The sequence below is a fragment of the Trachypithecus francoisi genome, unplaced genomic scaffold (assembly GCF_009764315.1).
Source record: "Trachypithecus francoisi isolate TF-2019V2 unplaced genomic scaffold, Tfra_2.0 Lachesis_group14, whole genome shotgun sequence".
Lineage (NCBI taxonomy): Eukaryota > Metazoa > Chordata > Mammalia > Primates > Cercopithecidae > Trachypithecus > Trachypithecus francoisi.
In genome coordinates, this window is record NW_022681459.1 from 57,987,482 (window position 1) to 58,005,514 (window position 18,033).

Genomic DNA, 18,033 nt, shown 5'->3' on the forward strand with positions numbered 1-18,033 from the left:
TTTTGGGAGGCTTTCCACCTCTCTTTGCTCTCTGAGCTCTCTAAAATAGCAGCTATGAAATTTCCCACAATGAACGTGCCTTATTTTTGGTCTTTCATGGAAAGCACTTTATGAAGTGCCTTTGGCTTCACACTCTAGTCTGCCCACTTACCACCCTCTGAGGATGAACAGAACCTGCATTTTCACCCAGGACCTCCCCTGTTTTCACTTCACCTGTGGAGGAGCAGCCCACGGAGTCCACCTGCAAATGAAAGATGCTGCAGCCGCACAGGAGACAGCTGGCCCTGGTGAGCTTTAACTAAGGAGCTGGCTGCAGCAACCTGGGGTACCCCGGACTTGCTTGATTCAACAGGTACCTTTTCACCGGCGACCCCTTCACTGGGTTCTCCACCGACGTAGTAGATGATTTCTCGAAGATCATAGTGCTGAGTCTGTATTATTCAGATTTCACTGGTCTAAGTTGATGGTCTGAACATGACAATGTTGAAACATGGGTTTCTGATTTTGTCAAAGGCATAAACACGAAACTGTAAAGAATACATCATCTAAGGGGAAAAAAGTATATTTTCCCAAGTTCCTATTACGTTTCTTTTCTTCTTTTTTTTTTTTTTTTGAGACAGAGTCTCGCTCTGTTTCCCAGCTTGGAGTGCAGTGGCGCGATCTCGGCTCACTGCAACCTCGGCCTCTTGGCTTCAAGTGATTCTCCTGCCTCAGCCTCCCAAGGAGCTGGGACTACAGGCACCTGCCACCATGCCCAGCTAATTTTTCTATCTTTGGTAGAAGTGGGGTTTTACCATGTTGGCCAAGCTGGTCTTGAACTACTGGCCTCAAATGATCCACCCACCTCGGCCTCCCAAAGTGCTGTGATTACAGGCGTGAGCCACCATGCCCAGCCAAAACTGTTTCTTTTTATATATTCTCTGCAAAATCCCTGCAGCTTCTGCAGGCAGTGAAGGCGAGACAGCCCTGGGACATCTGAGAGTGTGGCCCAGAATAACATGGGTCCTCGGACTGAGGCCCAAATCTGCAGGTCACTTGGCAAACACATAAACAAGTTATGGGGAGGACTGAAAGTGACAGGGACTCAGCCCCAGCTCAGAGAGAGAAAAAGTCGGAAACCAAAGCATGTGCGAAGGCCTGCAGGGCATCACCTGCAACACTAGACGTTTCCACATGGCACCACTGTTTCAGTTCAAACGACGTTTAACTTTCTTCAAAAACTTTATGTGTGACCAATTTATTTATTTATTTTTGAGATGGCGTCTCACTCTGTGGCCAGGCTGGAGTGCAGTGGCACCATCTCGGCTCATTGCAACCTCTGGCTCCCTGGTTCAAGCGATTCTCCTGCCTCAGCCTCCTGAGTAGCTGGGATGACACCACGCCCAGCTAATTTCTGTATTTTTTAGTAGAGATGGGGTTTCACCGTGTTGGCCAGGATGGTCTTGATCTCCTGACCTTGTGATCCGCCCACCTTGGCCTCCCAAAGTGCCGGGATTACAGGCGTGAGCCACGGTGCCCAGCTATGTGTGACCAATTTAAGACTATCCCCCAAATATTAGAGAGATACTAGTTGTGTAAGGCAGAAGAACGTCCCGCATCCCCACCCAGCCGAAGATGCACGCTTCCTCATCTCTGGATCGTGTGAACATGAAAATAATGTGAGAAGGGGGAGCTAAAGCTGCAGACGGAATTAAGGATGCTCATCTGCTGACCTAGAAATAAAACCCCTGGATTCCCCGGGTGGGGGGGTCCAAGGTCACCACAAGGGTCCTTCAAAGACAGCAGAGACGCAGAGGAGGTAAGAGGGAGAGATGGGGGATGCCACGTGGCTGGCTTTAAAGATGGAAGTGATGTTGGCCAAGGAATGCGGTGCCTCTAACTGCTGGCGAAGGAGGGGGATTCCCCCTTAGTGCCTCCAGGAGGATGCAGCCCAGCAAGATCCATTCTGGGCTCTGATCTCCAGACTACAAGAGGATTGATGTGTGCTGTTTTAAGCCCCCAGGTTTATGGTAACTTAGAGCAGCCCCAGAAAACGCACGCACACTCATTCATGCTGCCATTCGTCTGCAGACACCAGGTTCCCTCTTTGCCTCAGTGCCCCAATGTTACACTGTTCAGGTATTTCTCCCCTGCCACTCACACATTCAAATGGCTCGAGCACTGTGGCTCCAAGCACCTGCTGCCGTGGGCCTCTTCTGACACCAGCTGGTGCATTGAGGGGAGTGCGCCCTCCCCGTACAGCAGGGCTGAGTTTCCTCTGGGGCCAAGCTCCCTCTGAACACATCACGTCTGGTACATGGGAACCAAACACAGAGACTCGCAGACACCGAGTGGGTGTGTGTGAACACAGGTGGTCCGGGGGAAAGGCCGTGTGGGCCATACTGGTGGGTGAAAGCAAACCACATCCATGCTGCCTCAAAGTGTGTCTTTAACATTTATTGACAGGGTTTCCCACAGGGTCTGCAGTCAAAGAATCGCTGAGCCGTGTTTCCTCGAGAGACAGTGCGTGGCATGGGCACCTTGCTGCTGCCCTGGTCCCAGAGCTTCTCCTGTAGGGGTGTTGGCTACAGGAACCTTATCCCAGCTCCAAACTGGACACCATCACATATCCTAAAAAAAAAAAGGGAGAGATCAGATGCGGTGGCCGCTCCGCCAGCCCTGCCATCTTCACGACTCAGTGAGCATGCGCCCCTCAGAAGGCACCACCTCCGCTTCCTCCTCCTCCTGCCGCCTTCCTGCCTGGCTGCCGGCCTCACCCTCACCGGCCCCGGCTGCTTCCTCCTTTGCTGGTTAAGAACCTTCACCAGCTGGTTAAGCACCTTCACCAGCTGGTTAAGCCCTTGGAGAATGGAAAAGGAAAAGAAGGAGAGACCCAAACCCTCCTGCACTGCTCCCTCCTCACCTCCTTCACGTTCCCCTCTCCTGTCGGGAGGAAAGAGAGCTGATGAGAGGCGGAGCAGGGAGGGACGGAGCAGGAAAGACAAGTTGCGTAGAGTGAGAATGGGGGAGAGGCAGGTAGACAGAACTTAAGGTCTGCCCAGCCCCCAGAAGGTCCTAGGGCTTAGGAAGCCAGCAGTACCCACAGCCCTACAGGGGTTTAGCCTGACCACCTCTTAGACCCGCTCCTGACCCCAGGAAGGAAGGACGCGAAGGTCACATGGGTGCCGTATCTGTTATGAGCTGGCCCTCTGCAGGTGTGACTCCACACGGTGGTAAGAACCTGCTGACAAACCACCAGTCCAATTTTCAGAGAGGAGCAAATAGGCTCGTCACACAGCTGAGAAGTGGCAGGGCAGGACTCCGGACCCAGCTCAGGGGCACCCACAGGCCTTGCTCTTTCCGACACCCTGCCTGCCTCAGCCTGGCTGAGGACGCACAGCTGGGGGGCAGCCTGTCACCCTGAGAGCACGCCTGCAGCAGCTCTATCCGCCTGGAGCCTGCGCACGGGGCAAGGCCAATGTTGCCCATTTGGGACAAGGTGGGCCTAACCTAGGGACCTCAACTTACAGGGAAAATGATATTCAGAATCCCACACAGCTGTAGCCAGGGCCAGAGAACACAGCCTTTTTGCAAGCTGTGGGCAATTTCTAGAAAAGACTGGCCAACAAGAATGGCTCCTTTATTCATGACGCCCGTGCCCTCGCCCAAGCTGAGGATTTGGAGCACATGAACACTGGCAGCGAGTTTTCCTTTTTCAATCTGACTCTGAGCAAGAAGACACAATATCTGATCCATGAAGAGATTCAAGAGAGATACTCATGAATGCTGCGCCGGCCTCCTGCAGGATGAAGGGTGCTTAATAACCAAATCCAGCAGTGCAGGCCTCTCACCAGAAGCCAGGCCTGCGGCCCCTTTGTGATTACAGTAAGCCATACCCATGGCCTTAAAACACCAGAATCTACATCAAAACCTGGGCTGCATTTGTACCATTTAGTTGTGTTCAGATCTGTTTTTATACTGTACACTCTCGGCTCCTTCAAACTAGTCTATACCTACATTTGCTGCTGAGAAAAATGTCTGAACATAAGCTATGAGCTAAAAAGGAAGTCAAGCTCTTGGCATATGCAATTCAGAAAACAAGCAAGCATTCCAATAAAGGCCCGTTCACTCTAAGTACAAACAGATTAAACAACTTCACAAGCATCGGTTTATGCTCAGAGACCACATAAACATGTCACAGAATAAAATACCCACTGCGAACATGCAAAGCAGCGCTGCGAAGTTCCATGAGACCAGGGTAAGCCAGCCTTGCCATCCTCCAGAGACAGCCCCAAACATCCACCTTCTGCTGGGCGCCCTCTCCCTCCCCTATGGCCACTGTCTTGGTGCAGGGCTCCTGGTCATCTCCCACCTTCTTCTCACCCAGAACTGCTGGTGCCAGCACGGGGTCTTGGAGTCTGATGTTCAAAGGTTTCTGAAGAACTTGGAATCTGAGGCTGGAGGCCAGAAAGCACCCAGCACGGGGTCTTTAGGAAGGTCATGCCAACAGCACCCTCAGCGCCTTGCACCCCATCTCCCACCACATGCCAGGAGCCTCTCCACCGGGCTCTCACTTCCAACACCAGGTGCTGCTCTAGTCATGGGGACCTTGGCAGTGAACAAGGCAGATGAAGTCCTGAGCTCAAAGACCCTGGCATGTACCCAAGGGGGTAAAGGCCAGAGGGGCTAGAAGGCAGAGACGTGAGAGCTCAGGGCCTGGGCCTCCCCACACCCCCTTCTGTTCCCATAGGACGCGGTTCTGCCCAGTGCCCGCCGACACTGCACACCTGCACAGCTTGCATAGCTTTGCTCCTGCCTTTGTTAGCCGGGAGCACTGTCCCTGTGTGTCTTCTGCAAGCACCTGGCTGTCTGTCCTCCAAGAAGATTCAGCTCAGGTACCTGCTCCAGGGGGCCCTCTCGGCGCCCTCCCCAACAACCGAGATGATCCACTTTCTTGTCTTCGCACTGCTAACTGTGAGCTGCTCTCCCAAGCGAGCCTGCCTGATTCAGCTCTGCATCTCCAGAGACTGAACGCCTAAGACACAAACTGACAAACGCTGTTAGATCCCAGACACAGCGGTGCCACAAATCACTTGTGGCGTAACATTTAGGAAACATCTTAAAACTGTTTCCTTCTTTATGAATGTCTGAAGTCCTATTTACAGTGTGCTCACCTCAGTTATGGGACAAACCTGTGGATAATTTCTACACACATGATGCCCCACCTGCCAGCTACCTAATTTTAGAAATGAAGATTAAACCTGGCAACCTCACTCCAACTTTACGAGATTCCAATATTGATGACCGACTTCAAACGGGACCTCACACCGAGCGAAAATGTCTTGCACACTCGGGGTGTCGGGCTGACCCGTTCGGAGCTCACTGTCCTTAATAAACATCTGCTGAACAGCTGCCACCTGGCCTGGGGGCAGAGACGCTTCCTTACAGCCTGGTCTTTACATGTCACGTGCTTAGTGTGCTACTTCCTCCCAGAAAAAACTGTATTTTGAAATTAATCTCTGAAACGTATTTTTTAGATTTAACCTGAAGAGACAGAAGTAAAGCTGAAAGGTAAATGTAACCACTTTATATGAAAATTATTCCAGAAAGGGTCAATTCAGCAGAGCTCCTAAAAGCCGCGTTGACTTCTCAGGGCACACGGACCCCCAGTGGCTACAAAGAGCACTGCAATGGTGGTGACGGCAGCGCGCGCTGCTCAGACCCTCCCTGCCGAGGACGTGCACAGTGGCGGGTCCCAGAGCAGCAGGGTGTGTGTCAGAGAGCGGTATTGAAAGTTCCCCTGACTCCAACGCCCTTGGAGCCCCGGGCCTGCAAAGTCAACCACTCAAAACCACCCACTTAAGCCAGGTGTTGGCACAGCAGCATCACAGCACCTCTGGGGCTACCTGCAAGGATGCAAATGAGCAAGCAGCAAGCCCAGCACTCCGTGGGCACAGGGAATACGGGCTTCGTAGAAAGAAACCTGCAAAACCAGCCTGGTCTGCTGAGGACGGTCACGGCCTGGAGTTATCTAATAATGCAGAGTCTCGCTCTAGAAAAAGGTGCCCATTTTTTCACTTTATTATCTCCAAAATCAGGGCACATCATCCCATCTACAGCTTGTCACAAACTGCCTGTCAGGTGGTGGCTGCACCGAGATGAAGTGGATGAGGAGGGGCAACACCTCCCACAGGAACCTGTGAGGGGCTGGCCACGCCAGGTGTACCAGCAGCAGAGCAGCCCAGGAAAAATAACCACTTCCTGACCACAGGCCAGGCGGTGCGCCAAGAGCTCTGCATGCAGTAACTCTCCGAGTTCTCCACACTGCAACAGTCACCATCATTATTGTCCGTCCTCTGGGCATGAAAATGGACACCCAGAGAGGTTTCATGACTCACCCCGGGCCGCACAGCCACACAGAGTGGCCAAGCTGGGCCCCAAGCCAGGGTACCTGGGCTCCCAGGCACACACGCATGCAGCCTGTGTGACTACACCCTTTCCAGCTCGGGCTCTGTGTGGAGAACAGGTGAGGCGTGGAGGGGAGTGGGAGCTGGTGGTCGTGGGAGCAGCCACCGCCATCTCTGAAGGCACTGGAAGGCCCTGTCATCACTAGGGAGCCGCAGCAGCCTGGCAGCCCCTGCCGTTTACCCAGATGCAGAGCAGATGCTGAACAGCCTTCTGGTAAGAGTGTAAAGAGCAGATTCCACTAGAGCAATAACCGTAAAGGACCTGAATGACAGACGCAGACTGCACCTGAGAGGCGATGCTCAGAAACACTCGCGAATGTGGCTCCCCTTTACAAAGCGCCACCCCCTAGGTGCTGGTGCAGAAGACGGGGCGAGGAAAAATGATACAGCGTTTCCTTCAACTAGCACAAACTACAACCTATTTAAAACTGGGTTAAGGCTCCAACAGCACCACCATTTGGTGGCAACATAAAGGTAGACACAAAAATGAAGAGAAAAAACAGAGGCTGGGGTGCTGTAAATGCATAAACAAAAATAAGAGGCAGTATGAACACTGTTGTGGACTGAACATTCAGGTCCTCCCAAGATTCATATGCTGAAGTCCTAACGCCGACAGGATGGCGTTGACACCTGGAGGCCTGTGGGAGGTGCTGAGGTGCAGACGAGGTAACGAAGATGGGGCCCTCATGATGGAATTAGCGGCAGCATAAGAAGAGGCATCGGGCCTGCACTCTTCCTCCTCCGAGTGCGGACACAGAGGCAAGGCTGCCATCTGCGAGCCGGGAAGAAAGTCCAGCAGCAACCAATCTGCCAGCACCCTGATCCTGGACTTCCCAACCTCCAGAACTGGCAGAATATGAACATCTGTTGTTTAAGTCACCCGTAAATACTCCATGGTATTTTGTGATGGCAGCCTGAGCTGACTGCTGTACACTAAAATGAAAACACATCTGGATCTCCAAAAATGTACACAATGCAGCTGGGTGCGGTGGCTCATACCTGTAATCCCAGTACTTTGGGAGGCCAATGTGGGCAGATGGCTTGAGCCCAGGAATTCGAGACCAGCCTGGGTGGGCAATGTGGTAAAACCCTGTCTCTACAAAAAATACAAAAATTAGCCTGGCGTGTAGTCCCAGCTACTTGGGACTTGGGAGGCTTAGGCAGGAGGATCACTTGAGCCCAGGAGGTCAAGGCTGCAGTGAGCCATGATCAGGCCACTGCACTCCAGCCTGGGTGACAGAGAAAGACCCAGTCTCAAAAAAAAAAAAAAAAAAAAAAAACATGCCAGGCACGGTGCCTCACGCCTGTAATCCCAGCACTTTGGGAGGCCGAGGCGGGCAGATCACGAGGTCAGAAGTTTGATACCACGCTGACCAACATGGTGAAACCCCGTCTCTACCAAAAATACAAAACATTAGCCGGGCGTGGTGGCGCATGCCTGTAATCTCCACTACTCAGGAGGCTGAGGCAGGAGAATCACTTGAACCTGGGAGGCAGAGGTTGCAGTGAGCCAAGATCGTGCCATTGCACTCCAGCCTGGGCGACAGAACGAGAGTCCGTCTCAAAGAAAAAAATTTTTACACAATGCATATAAGAAATAGAATTTGTTTCTGTAACTGTTTAAATAGTCCTATACCATATTCACCCACGGGACATTTAGTGAATCTTTCCTCAATAAAAGAAGGGGTGGAGAAAAGCCAAGAAGGTGGGTTCCTCCACTGCAGAGAGAGGGGTTCTCAAGATTGACTGACTCCTCTGTGGTCAGGAACAAAGCTTCACTCACCCTAACGTTCCTAGAGTCCCTGGCCTGCAAAGTCAACCATTCAGAACACTGCCTTCTGTTTTCAGCACACAGGAACTGTGTCACCCGCCAATCCCGCCAGCCGGACCCTCGCAGGGGCTCCCGCTCCCCTGGGAACAAGCAGCTCAAAGCGCCTGAGGGGGCGGGAGGGAGCGCTTCACGCTTGCTCCTCCGAACTGGATGAAGGAAAACCCAATGGGGGAAAATACATGTGTTTTCACTATTTTGCTATTTCATTTCTCTTACAATCTTGAAGCTTAAAAGTCACTGAGGAAATTAACCATGTCCAAAACAAAATAAAATTACTGGAGAGTGGGATGTGACTGTGGAAAGCAATTCCCAACACGTACCTGTCGCCCGTCTGTACTCCCATGGGGATGCAGTAATTAAGTTCCAACCGAGCGATGTTGCCAAGCCTGAGGACAATCCCGGCCCCGTACGACCAGCGGATGCACTCAGCCAGCTTACGAATGTGGGCTTTTGGGCCCTCCCCTGACAAGAGAAAGACATGTGAGCCACAGTGCACGCCCATCCTTCCAAGCTCTCCCAGCTCTCCCAGACAAGCCCTGGCTCCCCACGGCTGGGCCCTGCCGTTGTTTTTAAAACCAGGCCTACAGACTAAGCAGGATGCATGAAGTGAGATTAGGACCCAAGGCAAGAGAGGACTTGGAACCATACTTACTCACAGCCAGAACAAGTCACGCCCTCTCCATTCTTTGGGCCTGGCATATTCTGCTGCCTCTGCTTAGGACTCTTCCCCAACCCCTGACCACCTGGGAAGCCCCACACTGAGTCTCAGCTTGGAGACTTCCATGCCTTCTAGGAAGCTTTCCAGGCACCCCTAGCACCCAGGCATCTGCTGGGAGTCTCTTCTGGACCTGAGCTGCCTGAGGAAGGCACCCAATCCTACTCAGCTCTGTGGCCATCATGACTTGTGTATTAAATAGACAGATTTTTTTTTCATAAGGGCATTAGATGATTATTTTTCTTGTATGCTTCATTTGCTCAACCAACCACTTAATGCTGGGCATTGTATTAGGTGTTTTAAGAATTTGTTTCAAGTATGGCACAGTCTCTAGCCTTAATGACTATGTAATCTAAAAAGACAGACATGGCCTGGCGCGGTGGCTCACGCCTGTCATCCCAACACTTTGGGAATCAAGGCGGGGTGGATCACGAGGTCAAGAGATCGAGACCATCCTGGCCAACATGGTGAAACCTCGTTTCTACTAAAAATACAAAAAATTAGCCGGGCATGGTGGCACGTGCCTGTAGTCCCAGCTACTCGGGAGGCTGAGCCAAGAGAATCACTTGAACCCAGAAGGTGGAGGCTGCAGTGAGCCAAGATTGCACCACTGCACTCCAGCCTGGCCACAGAGCAAGACTCCGCCTCAAAAAAAAAAAAAGAAAAAAAAAAAAGACACCTCTTTGTATACTGTGCTTTTAAACATGAAAACAACTGTACTACAATGGTTCTTGAATAGCCCAAGTTTTACCATAGTTGAGGTTGCAGAGGTTTCCTGCGTTGAGAAAGAAGTGTGTTCGGAAAAGTTCTCCAAAACCACCCTGGCCTGGCCGGAAAGGTAATGGGGTGTAGAGGTGCAGGCCGCCAGCCCAGTATGCTTCTCCACCTAGGTAGTCTCCTAAGCAAGGGAGGGGTACAGAACAAAAACAAGGTCCGACAAGGTTAAAATCGCGTTAACTGTCCACAATTTACAGAAGCAAGATTTCTGTCCTGTACACAACACCACACAGTGCTTGAGTTTGCAAGCAGCTGTTCTTCTCATTCCTGATACTGATGGCCTCATTTTAAATAATCTTTCTTTTTCTCCTGGTTTGTTTCGGACCTTGATTTAACTGAGGAGGCAAACAAAGCCAATGTTGTTGAGAAAGGAATGCGTTCTGTCATTCATCGTATCTGTGAAATGCTTTGAAGAAGTGAGTTTCATGACAATGACTTTATCCACAAATGTAGATGACTAAATCACTTCCACCTGCAAATGAAATGCATTATTTTGACAAATTTTCGAGACCGCAATATAGAGACAAAATGCAGAAAGTGTCTCTGCAGTGTGTGGAGACGGCTGCACACAATTAATCAAAAGGCAGAGACTGCCTGCCGCCCACTGCACAGCGAGACCGGCTCCCCAGCTCAGTGTCTCTAGAGAAGAGATGATTCTCAACGGTTCATGACCACTTGGATTTACGTTACTTTTGCCAAAATTTAAGCCTATCCACTGAGAGCATGTATTTGCATATTTCTAAACATGCTCCTGTCCATTCCATTTTAAACTATAAAGCAAAAGAAAACCTCCAACACGAAGGTTTATACTTTGTTACAAAATACTATTTATAAAAGTGTCTTAGTCTCCTTTAATACAAAACGACAGACCATAAAATGGGAAAATACTGAGGTCTTCAAGATTAACTTCAAGGAATGAACTGTAGATTCATTTAAAGACTTCAGTTCCTCACAATCCAGAGGAAGAAGGAAAAAAAAGATGCCAACATCTCCTTAATCCCTTTCAAGACTAGAGCTCTGAAGGGAACAGAGAATGAACAAATTACAGGAGAACAACCTTGTTTTATTGTTTCCCAGAAACCGCTCCTCCTCTCTTTTCTCAAATAACTGATTTTATTCTGATCATAAAAATTAAATATACTCATTGTAGAACATCTGATCAACATAAAGAGGAAAAAATGAAAATATTTTAATTTCTACCATTCAGAGATAAACAGCTAACATCCTAATGTCCTTTCTTCCAGTGGATTACAATGTAAATGTAAAATCAAATAAGCCAGCCAATAAAATGTGGCTCATTTTATACATATATATACACGCACAGTTTCCAGTCCTACTTTTTTTTCAGTTTTAATATATTGTAAACACTTTCTCCTAAAGCTTTCTCTTCCTTGAAAATAGGATCTTTATGCCTGAATAACAACACAGGTGGACCAATATTTAATGATCTATTTCTCTTCTATTGTCATACTGGTTGCTAACTCCTTTATCATGGACGTTAACCTATGACAAGTTTCCTGGCACACACATGTATTTTGTTAAGCTTTTATTGTGTATATATATAGCAAAGTATACACATCCTAAATATACAGCTCTACAGCTCAATGAATTTCTGTATGTGAGACACACCTGCCCAGTGAGCACCAGGACCAAGAAACCAAGCACACCCCACACGCAGGCCTTGCCCTCCCTGCTAACCACCACCTGCCACCTGCGCCACATGCAGCCACTGCCCCATCTTCTCACAGCAAAGGTCACCTCACTTGCCTCCAAGCTTCATACACGGGATCTTCCAGGAGGCATTCCTCTGGGTCCAGCTTTTCCCCCCAACATGTTTCTGAGATTTACTCATTCCATCATTCAGTCGGTGGCTGTAACTTGTTCCTCCTCATTACAGTGGAAGATACCACGAACTATATGACTGTTTCCTACTGTGGATGGGCATTTGGGTTTCCGGTTTCCAGCTGGGGCTACCATGAATAGTATTATTAACAATTCTTGCACATACATATTTTAGGGCTCTTGATACATCAAACTGCTTTCAGAAAAAAATTATAGCAATTTACATCCCTGCCCACAGAGTGTGGCCAACCGCACGGAGGTGGTGAGTGGAACACTAGCGTGCTTTACTTCTCAGGTAGGTGAAGGCTCAGCTCTCATAGACTCAGCATATCACACTTGCTTAAAATAAACAAATGAAATAAAACCATCAAAAACTTCTGTTCCTTTTCTTAAAAATCAGACTGTAATGAAGCACTCTAAATACAAGTGGAAAGAAATAATCTATACTTTGGACAAAAATGTATGCTGAGTGCAGTCGTTGCATATAATGACATAAAAATGGAAGCAACAAAGGTGTTGAAATTTTTAACAAATCACAGGCACGGTGGTTCGGGTTTATAATCCCAGCACTTTGGGAGGCCGAGGCAGGCGGATCACCTGAGGTCAGGAGTTCAAGACCAGCCTGGCCAACATGGTGAAACTCCGTCTCTATTAAAAAATACAAAAATTAGCCAGGCGTGGTGGCTGGTTAATTTAGCTACTTGGGAGGTTGAGATGGGGGAATCGCTTGAACCTGGGAGGTGGAGGTTGCAGTCAGCTGAGATTGCACCACTGCATTCCAGCCTGGGCGACAGAGCGAGACTCCGTCTCAAAAAAAAAAAATTTAAGAAAATCAGGGGAGAATGTTTAAGAGTGGAATGGTGTTTTAAAGTTTCCATAGCATGTGGAGATACCTCGACAGATGTTGCATGTCAGAGACAGTTCCGGGGTATAAATGAGACAGCCTTCCCAGAAAGCACAATAAAGCCCTAAAAACACTAAAAATCCTTGGATCCGGCAACTTCACATCTAGAATTTCATATTAACGTAAAACTTGGCCAGGCATGGTGGCTCACGCCTGTAATCCCAGCACTTTGGGAGGCCAAGGTGGGCAAATCATGAGGTCAGGAGTTCGAGACCAGCCTGGCCAATATGAAGAAACCCCATCTCTAGTAAAAACACAAAAATTAGCCGGGTGTGGTGGTGGGCACCTGTAATTCCAGCTACTCAGGAGGCTGAAGCAGGAGAATTGCTTGAACCTGGGAGGTGGAGGTTGCAGTGAGCCGAGATTGCGCCACTGTACTCTAGCCTGGGCAACAGAGCAAGACTCCATCTCAAAAAAACAAATAAATAAACTAAAAAATAAATAAAGTAAAACTTACAGATGAGTACCAAGATTCAGTTAGAAGGTGAATACATTGTTTTATAATCATTAAAAAAAAAAAACACTGGGCGCAGTGGCTCACGCCTGTAATCTCAGCACTTTGGGAGGCCGAGGAGGGCGGATCACGAGGTCAGGAGATCGAGACCATCCTGGCCAACATGGTGAAACCCCATCTCTACTAAAAAAATACAAAAAAATTAGCCGGGCTTGGTGGCGGGCGCCTGTAGTCCCAGCTCCTCGGGAGGCTGAGGCAGGAGAATGGCATGAACCTGGGAGGCAGAGCTTGCAGTGAGCCTAGATCACGCCACTGAACTCCAGGCTGGGCGACAAAGTGAGACTCCATCTCAAAAAAAAAAAGAAAAAAACACACAAACTCAATGTCCAAAGCTTGGGATTTGGTCTTTAAAAAGATAATAGTGTGTCATCAGACAAAACACGCAAACATTAAGATGATAAACTTTCTCTCTCTCATTGCTCACTGGGGAAATGCAAAAGGGCGCAGCCACTCTGGAAGCTCGCCTGGCAGCTCCTTACGAAGGGGAGGCATGCTCTTAATGTGTGACTGAACAACTGCACTCCCCGGCATTTACCCAGCTGATGTGACAACTTATGTCTGGAGAAGCTGCCCACAACAACCTGCACACACATGTTTATAGAAGCTTTACTCATCACCGCCAAACACTAGAAGCAACCAAGCTGTCCTTCAGCAGCTGAATGGATAAACAAACTGTGGTACCTCCAGACAAAGGAATATTATTCGGCAATAAGAAGAAACAGGTTATCGGGTCCCAGAAAGACATGGAGGGACCTTAAGTGCATATTACTACAGAAAAGAAGACAACTTGAAAAGGCTACAAACTGTATGATCCCAACTCCCAAACTGTCTGCAAAGGGCAAAACTCCATGGACAGTTCAAAGACCTGTCGGTTCCAGTGGTCTGGTGGGAGGGATGAAGGCAGTCCAAGATTTTTAGGGCGGTGAAGCCACTTTGTGTGATCCCGGAATGGTGAACACAGGACATCATGCATTTGTCAAAGCCTACAGAAGGTACAACACTAAGAGTGAACCCTCACGTAAACTGCGGCCTTGAGTTAATAAGGTATCATATTGCTTCACCAATCCTAACCAGTAAGGTATCATACTGCTTCACCAATCCTAACCAATGAAGCATCCTAACACAAGGTGCTATATCAGAAAGGAAACTATGCGGGTTATACAGGAACACTGTACTTTTTGCCCAACTTTTCTGTAAACTTAAAACTGCTCTAAGAAATTAAGCCTATTAACTAAAATGTAATTATAATATGTGAACAATATGAAATACGTAGCTGTTAAAAATGGCATTTACTCTCATAAAAATATACTGTTATATTGCTATGAGAGGTGGTGAGAAAAATGAGTTTAAAAATAATACATAGGGCCCGGGCGCAGTGGCTCACTCCTGTAATCCCAACACTATGGGAGGCCAAGGCAGGCGGATCACGAGGTCAAGAGTTCAAGACGAGTCTGGCCAACATAGTGAAACCCTGTCTCTACTAAAAATACACAAAAAGTTAGCTGGGCATGGTGGCGGGCACCTGTAATCGCAGCTACTTAGGGGGTTGAGGCAGGAGAATTGCATGAACCCAGAAGGCGGAGGTTGCAGTGAGCCAAGATCGTGCCACTGCACTCCAGTCTGGGTGACAGAGCGAGACTCCATCTCAAAATAATAATAATAATAATAATAATAATAATAATAATATGTAGGGGCCGGGCACGGTGGCTCATTCCTATAATCCCAGTACTTTGGGAGGCTGAGGCAGGTGGATCATGAGCAGGAGTTTGAGACCAGCCGGACCAACATGGTAAAACCCCATCTCTACTAAAAACACAAAAATTAGCTGGAGGTGGTGGCAGGCACCTGTAATCCCAGCTACTTGGGAGGTTGACGCCGGAGTATCATTTGAACCCTGGAGGCGGGGCTTGCAGTGAGCTGAGATCGCGCCATTGCACTCCAGCCTAGGCAACAGGCCGAGACTCCGTCTCAAAAATAAAATAATAATAGGCCGGGCGCGGTGGCTCAAGCCTGTAATCCCAGCACTTTGGGAGGCCGAGACGGGCGGATCACGAGGTCAGGAGATCGAGACCATCCTGGCTAACACGGTGAAACCCCGTCTCTACTAAAAAAAATACAAAAAACTAGCCAGGCGAGGTGGCGGGCGCCTGTAGTCCCAGCTACTCGGGAGGCTGAGGCAGGAGAATGGCGTAAACCCGGGAGGCGGAGCTTGCAGTGAGCTGAGATTCGGCCACTGCACACCAGCCTGGGCGACAGAGCGAGACTCCGTCTCAACAAAAAAATAAAAAAATAAAAATAAAATAAAATAAATAAAAATAAATAAAATAATAATAACAACATGTAAACAAAACAAAAGGAAGAGCAGTAAGCACATGTCAAACCTGCAGGGAGCAGACAACAACATGTTTATCCATGTTCTCTCTGGGCAGGATTGCGGGTCATCGTCATAGAGTTTTTGCTTTGACATATTTTCTCATTTTCCTACAATTATCTCAACAAATGTTCTAAACCTGCTACATGATAAGTTCTGTGGTAGGTGCCAATTCCACCACCGTGAGAGAGGAACGTCTATTATTGCCGGAAGCTAATAACAGGTACATGGTTTCCAAGGTGAGACGTGAGCCCTTCTAGCCTTGGCACCATGACGGGCAAGGACAGACCTTCGCTCTGTGGCCCGATGCTGTGCATGCTGAATCCGCGGACGCTGGTTGGTCCCCCGAGGTAAAACCTAGGACAGAACGGCACAGGTCAGAGGAAAGTCATGAGGTGAGAAATGACGCGACACACAGAACGCGCAGCGCAGGAAGCACGCGTCTGACTCCCATGTGGTACTGGATTATTGGCAGCATTTTCACAGGCAAAACCTTGGAGAAAGACCAGGAGGGTGTACACTACAGGAGAATTTCATAAAAATCTCAACCCCTAAGGAGACGCTGCAAACTTGGGAGATGCAGGTGAGACACAAGACGCAAAGAGAGACACTAGGAGAGAGGGGCAGGGCAAACAGTCCGTCACAAAGGAACCCTCGCTGTCTATGAGGATTCATGGCACAGTTCCTTTTCACGGCGGGCCTCCTACTGGCTCTCAGTGTGATACTAAGCAAAGAAGAGCAGGATACAAATTATTTAATAGTATAATCCCAATTATTACCAAAAGGGGGGCTATAATACTAGAAACAGACCAAAAAATAATTCTTGTTAGGTTTATCATTTTTAAATATGAGCTCCTCTTGTTCCCTAAAGAACCGGATGATCACACTCTCACCAACCATATCTGAATAATATGAAAAGCATGAATTAAAAATTAATGACACAAAAACCCACCCACTTTCTGAAAAATTGAACAGCATATTAGAACCCGATTTTAGATCATGATAATTTTTTTTTTTTTTTTTTTTTTTAGACAGAGTCTCGCTCTATCGCCCAGGCTGGAGTGCAGTGGCCGGATCTCAGCTCACTGCAAGCTCTGTCTCCCGGGTTTACGCCATTCTCCTGCCTCAGCCTCCCGAGTAGCTGGGACTACAGGCGCCTGCCACCACGCCCGGCTAGTTTTTTGTATTTTTTAGTAGAGACGGTGTTTCACGGTGTTAGCCAGGATGGTCTCGATCTCCTGACCTCGTGATCCACCCGTCTCGGCCTCCCAAAGTGCTGGGATTACAGGCTTGAGCCACCGCGCCCGGCCTGATCATGATAATTATTAAAAAACGAATTTAAATGACAATAGAAATTCTGTGTAATCTTTCCAGCCAAGAGGGAGCCAAGGACGCAACCCCAGCGGGTGCCCTCAGAGCCCTGTGACCCTTGAGGCCGCGGGAGGCTAAGAACACCCTGCAGGTCTGAAGCAGCACAAAGGGAACAGAGCTTGGCTTTTTCTGGTTTTCCTACCACATAAAAGCCTTTATGAATTTTTTCATTTTAATTTGAGTTTTCAAACCTATAAATGTGTTTTTACTACTTGGGATTTATAAGCAAGGCTTTTCTGAATACCCCATCAATATGAATTGCAAAAACCAACAGCAAGCTTCATTTTTAAAGAAATGATAAATCAGGCCAGGCACGGTGGCTCGCGCCTGTAATCCCAGCATTTTGGGAGGCTGAGATAGGCAGATCACCTGAGGTCAGGGGTTAGAGACCAGCCTAGCCAATATGGTAAAACCTCGTCTCTACTAAAAATACAAAAATTAGCTGGGCGTGGCGCCGGGTGCCAGTAGTTCCAGCTACTTGGGAGGCTGGGGCAGGAGAATAGCTTGAACCCGGGAGGCAGAGGTTGTAGTAAGTCGAGATCGTGCCACTGCACTCCAGCCTGGGTGACAGAGCAAGACTCTGTCTCAAAAAAAATACATAAATAAAATAAAAAAGAAATGATAAATCACACATTTGAATTCAAATAATCCACGATGCACATAACATAACGAGTGAAACGGTCTGCCTGCTGCATCCTGGGCTCCAGGGGGCCCCAGGCTCTGGGGTGCCCACCGTCACTGTTTTGGTGGCTGGCTTCCCAGGCCCTTGGTGCTACACCTGCATGCACGCTGGAAAGGGATCCACTAAACATATTCATGTGCAAAATTTTAACTTATGAAAAAATATCTCCTTATTTTTAATAACTGCATAGATCTGGAATGGTTGTGCTAGAATTTCATCATTTCCCTACTGGGGAACTTACATAAGGCAGTTTCAAATTCTTTGCTACTTATCAGCAACACTACAGCAGACATCCTTCTACACATAAATCTTTACACACTTAGAAAAGTACTTTTGTCAATTAGATTCATGGAGTTTTGTGAAACTGTTAGGATCCAGAGTTTATAAATCTAAAATTGTTCTACTTCCAAACCACCATCCAAAAAGGCTGTACCAGTACATTTTAACTAATGCAGGGTTGAAAAAAAAGTTTTTCACCCTAGAGGACAATGATTAGTATTTCGAAGCAACAAGTGCAAGTTCATACCCTGCTGGCAGGGGTATAAATTGCTGTAAGCTTCCTAAAAGCAGCACCCAGCAA

The 18,033-nt window shown here is 48.3% G+C and overlaps 1 protein-coding gene across 2 annotated transcripts in view; it reads right to left on the bottom strand.

Moving 5' to 3' along the window:
* Positions 1–2,417: 2,417 nt before the first annotated feature.
* The window catches only part of SAMM50 (SAMM50 sorting and assembly machinery component), a 45,441-nt gene continuing 29,825 nt past the window's right edge, over positions 2,418–18,033 (bottom strand). The window contains exons 12-15 of one of the 2 annotated variants that reach the window (XM_033233685.1): positions 15,690–15,757; positions 9,744–9,890; positions 8,598–8,739; positions 2,418–2,610 (exon numbers count right to left, since the gene is read on the bottom strand). In XM_033233685.1, coding sequence (XP_033089576.1) covers positions 2,565–2,610; positions 8,598–8,739; positions 9,744–9,890; positions 15,690–15,757 — 403 coding nt within the window. In that variant the 3' untranslated portion in view covers positions 2,418–2,564. The remainder of the gene's footprint in view (positions 2,611–8,597; positions 8,740–9,743; positions 9,891–15,689; positions 15,758–18,033) is intronic. The other variant, XM_033233683.1, reaches the window with a different exon arrangement.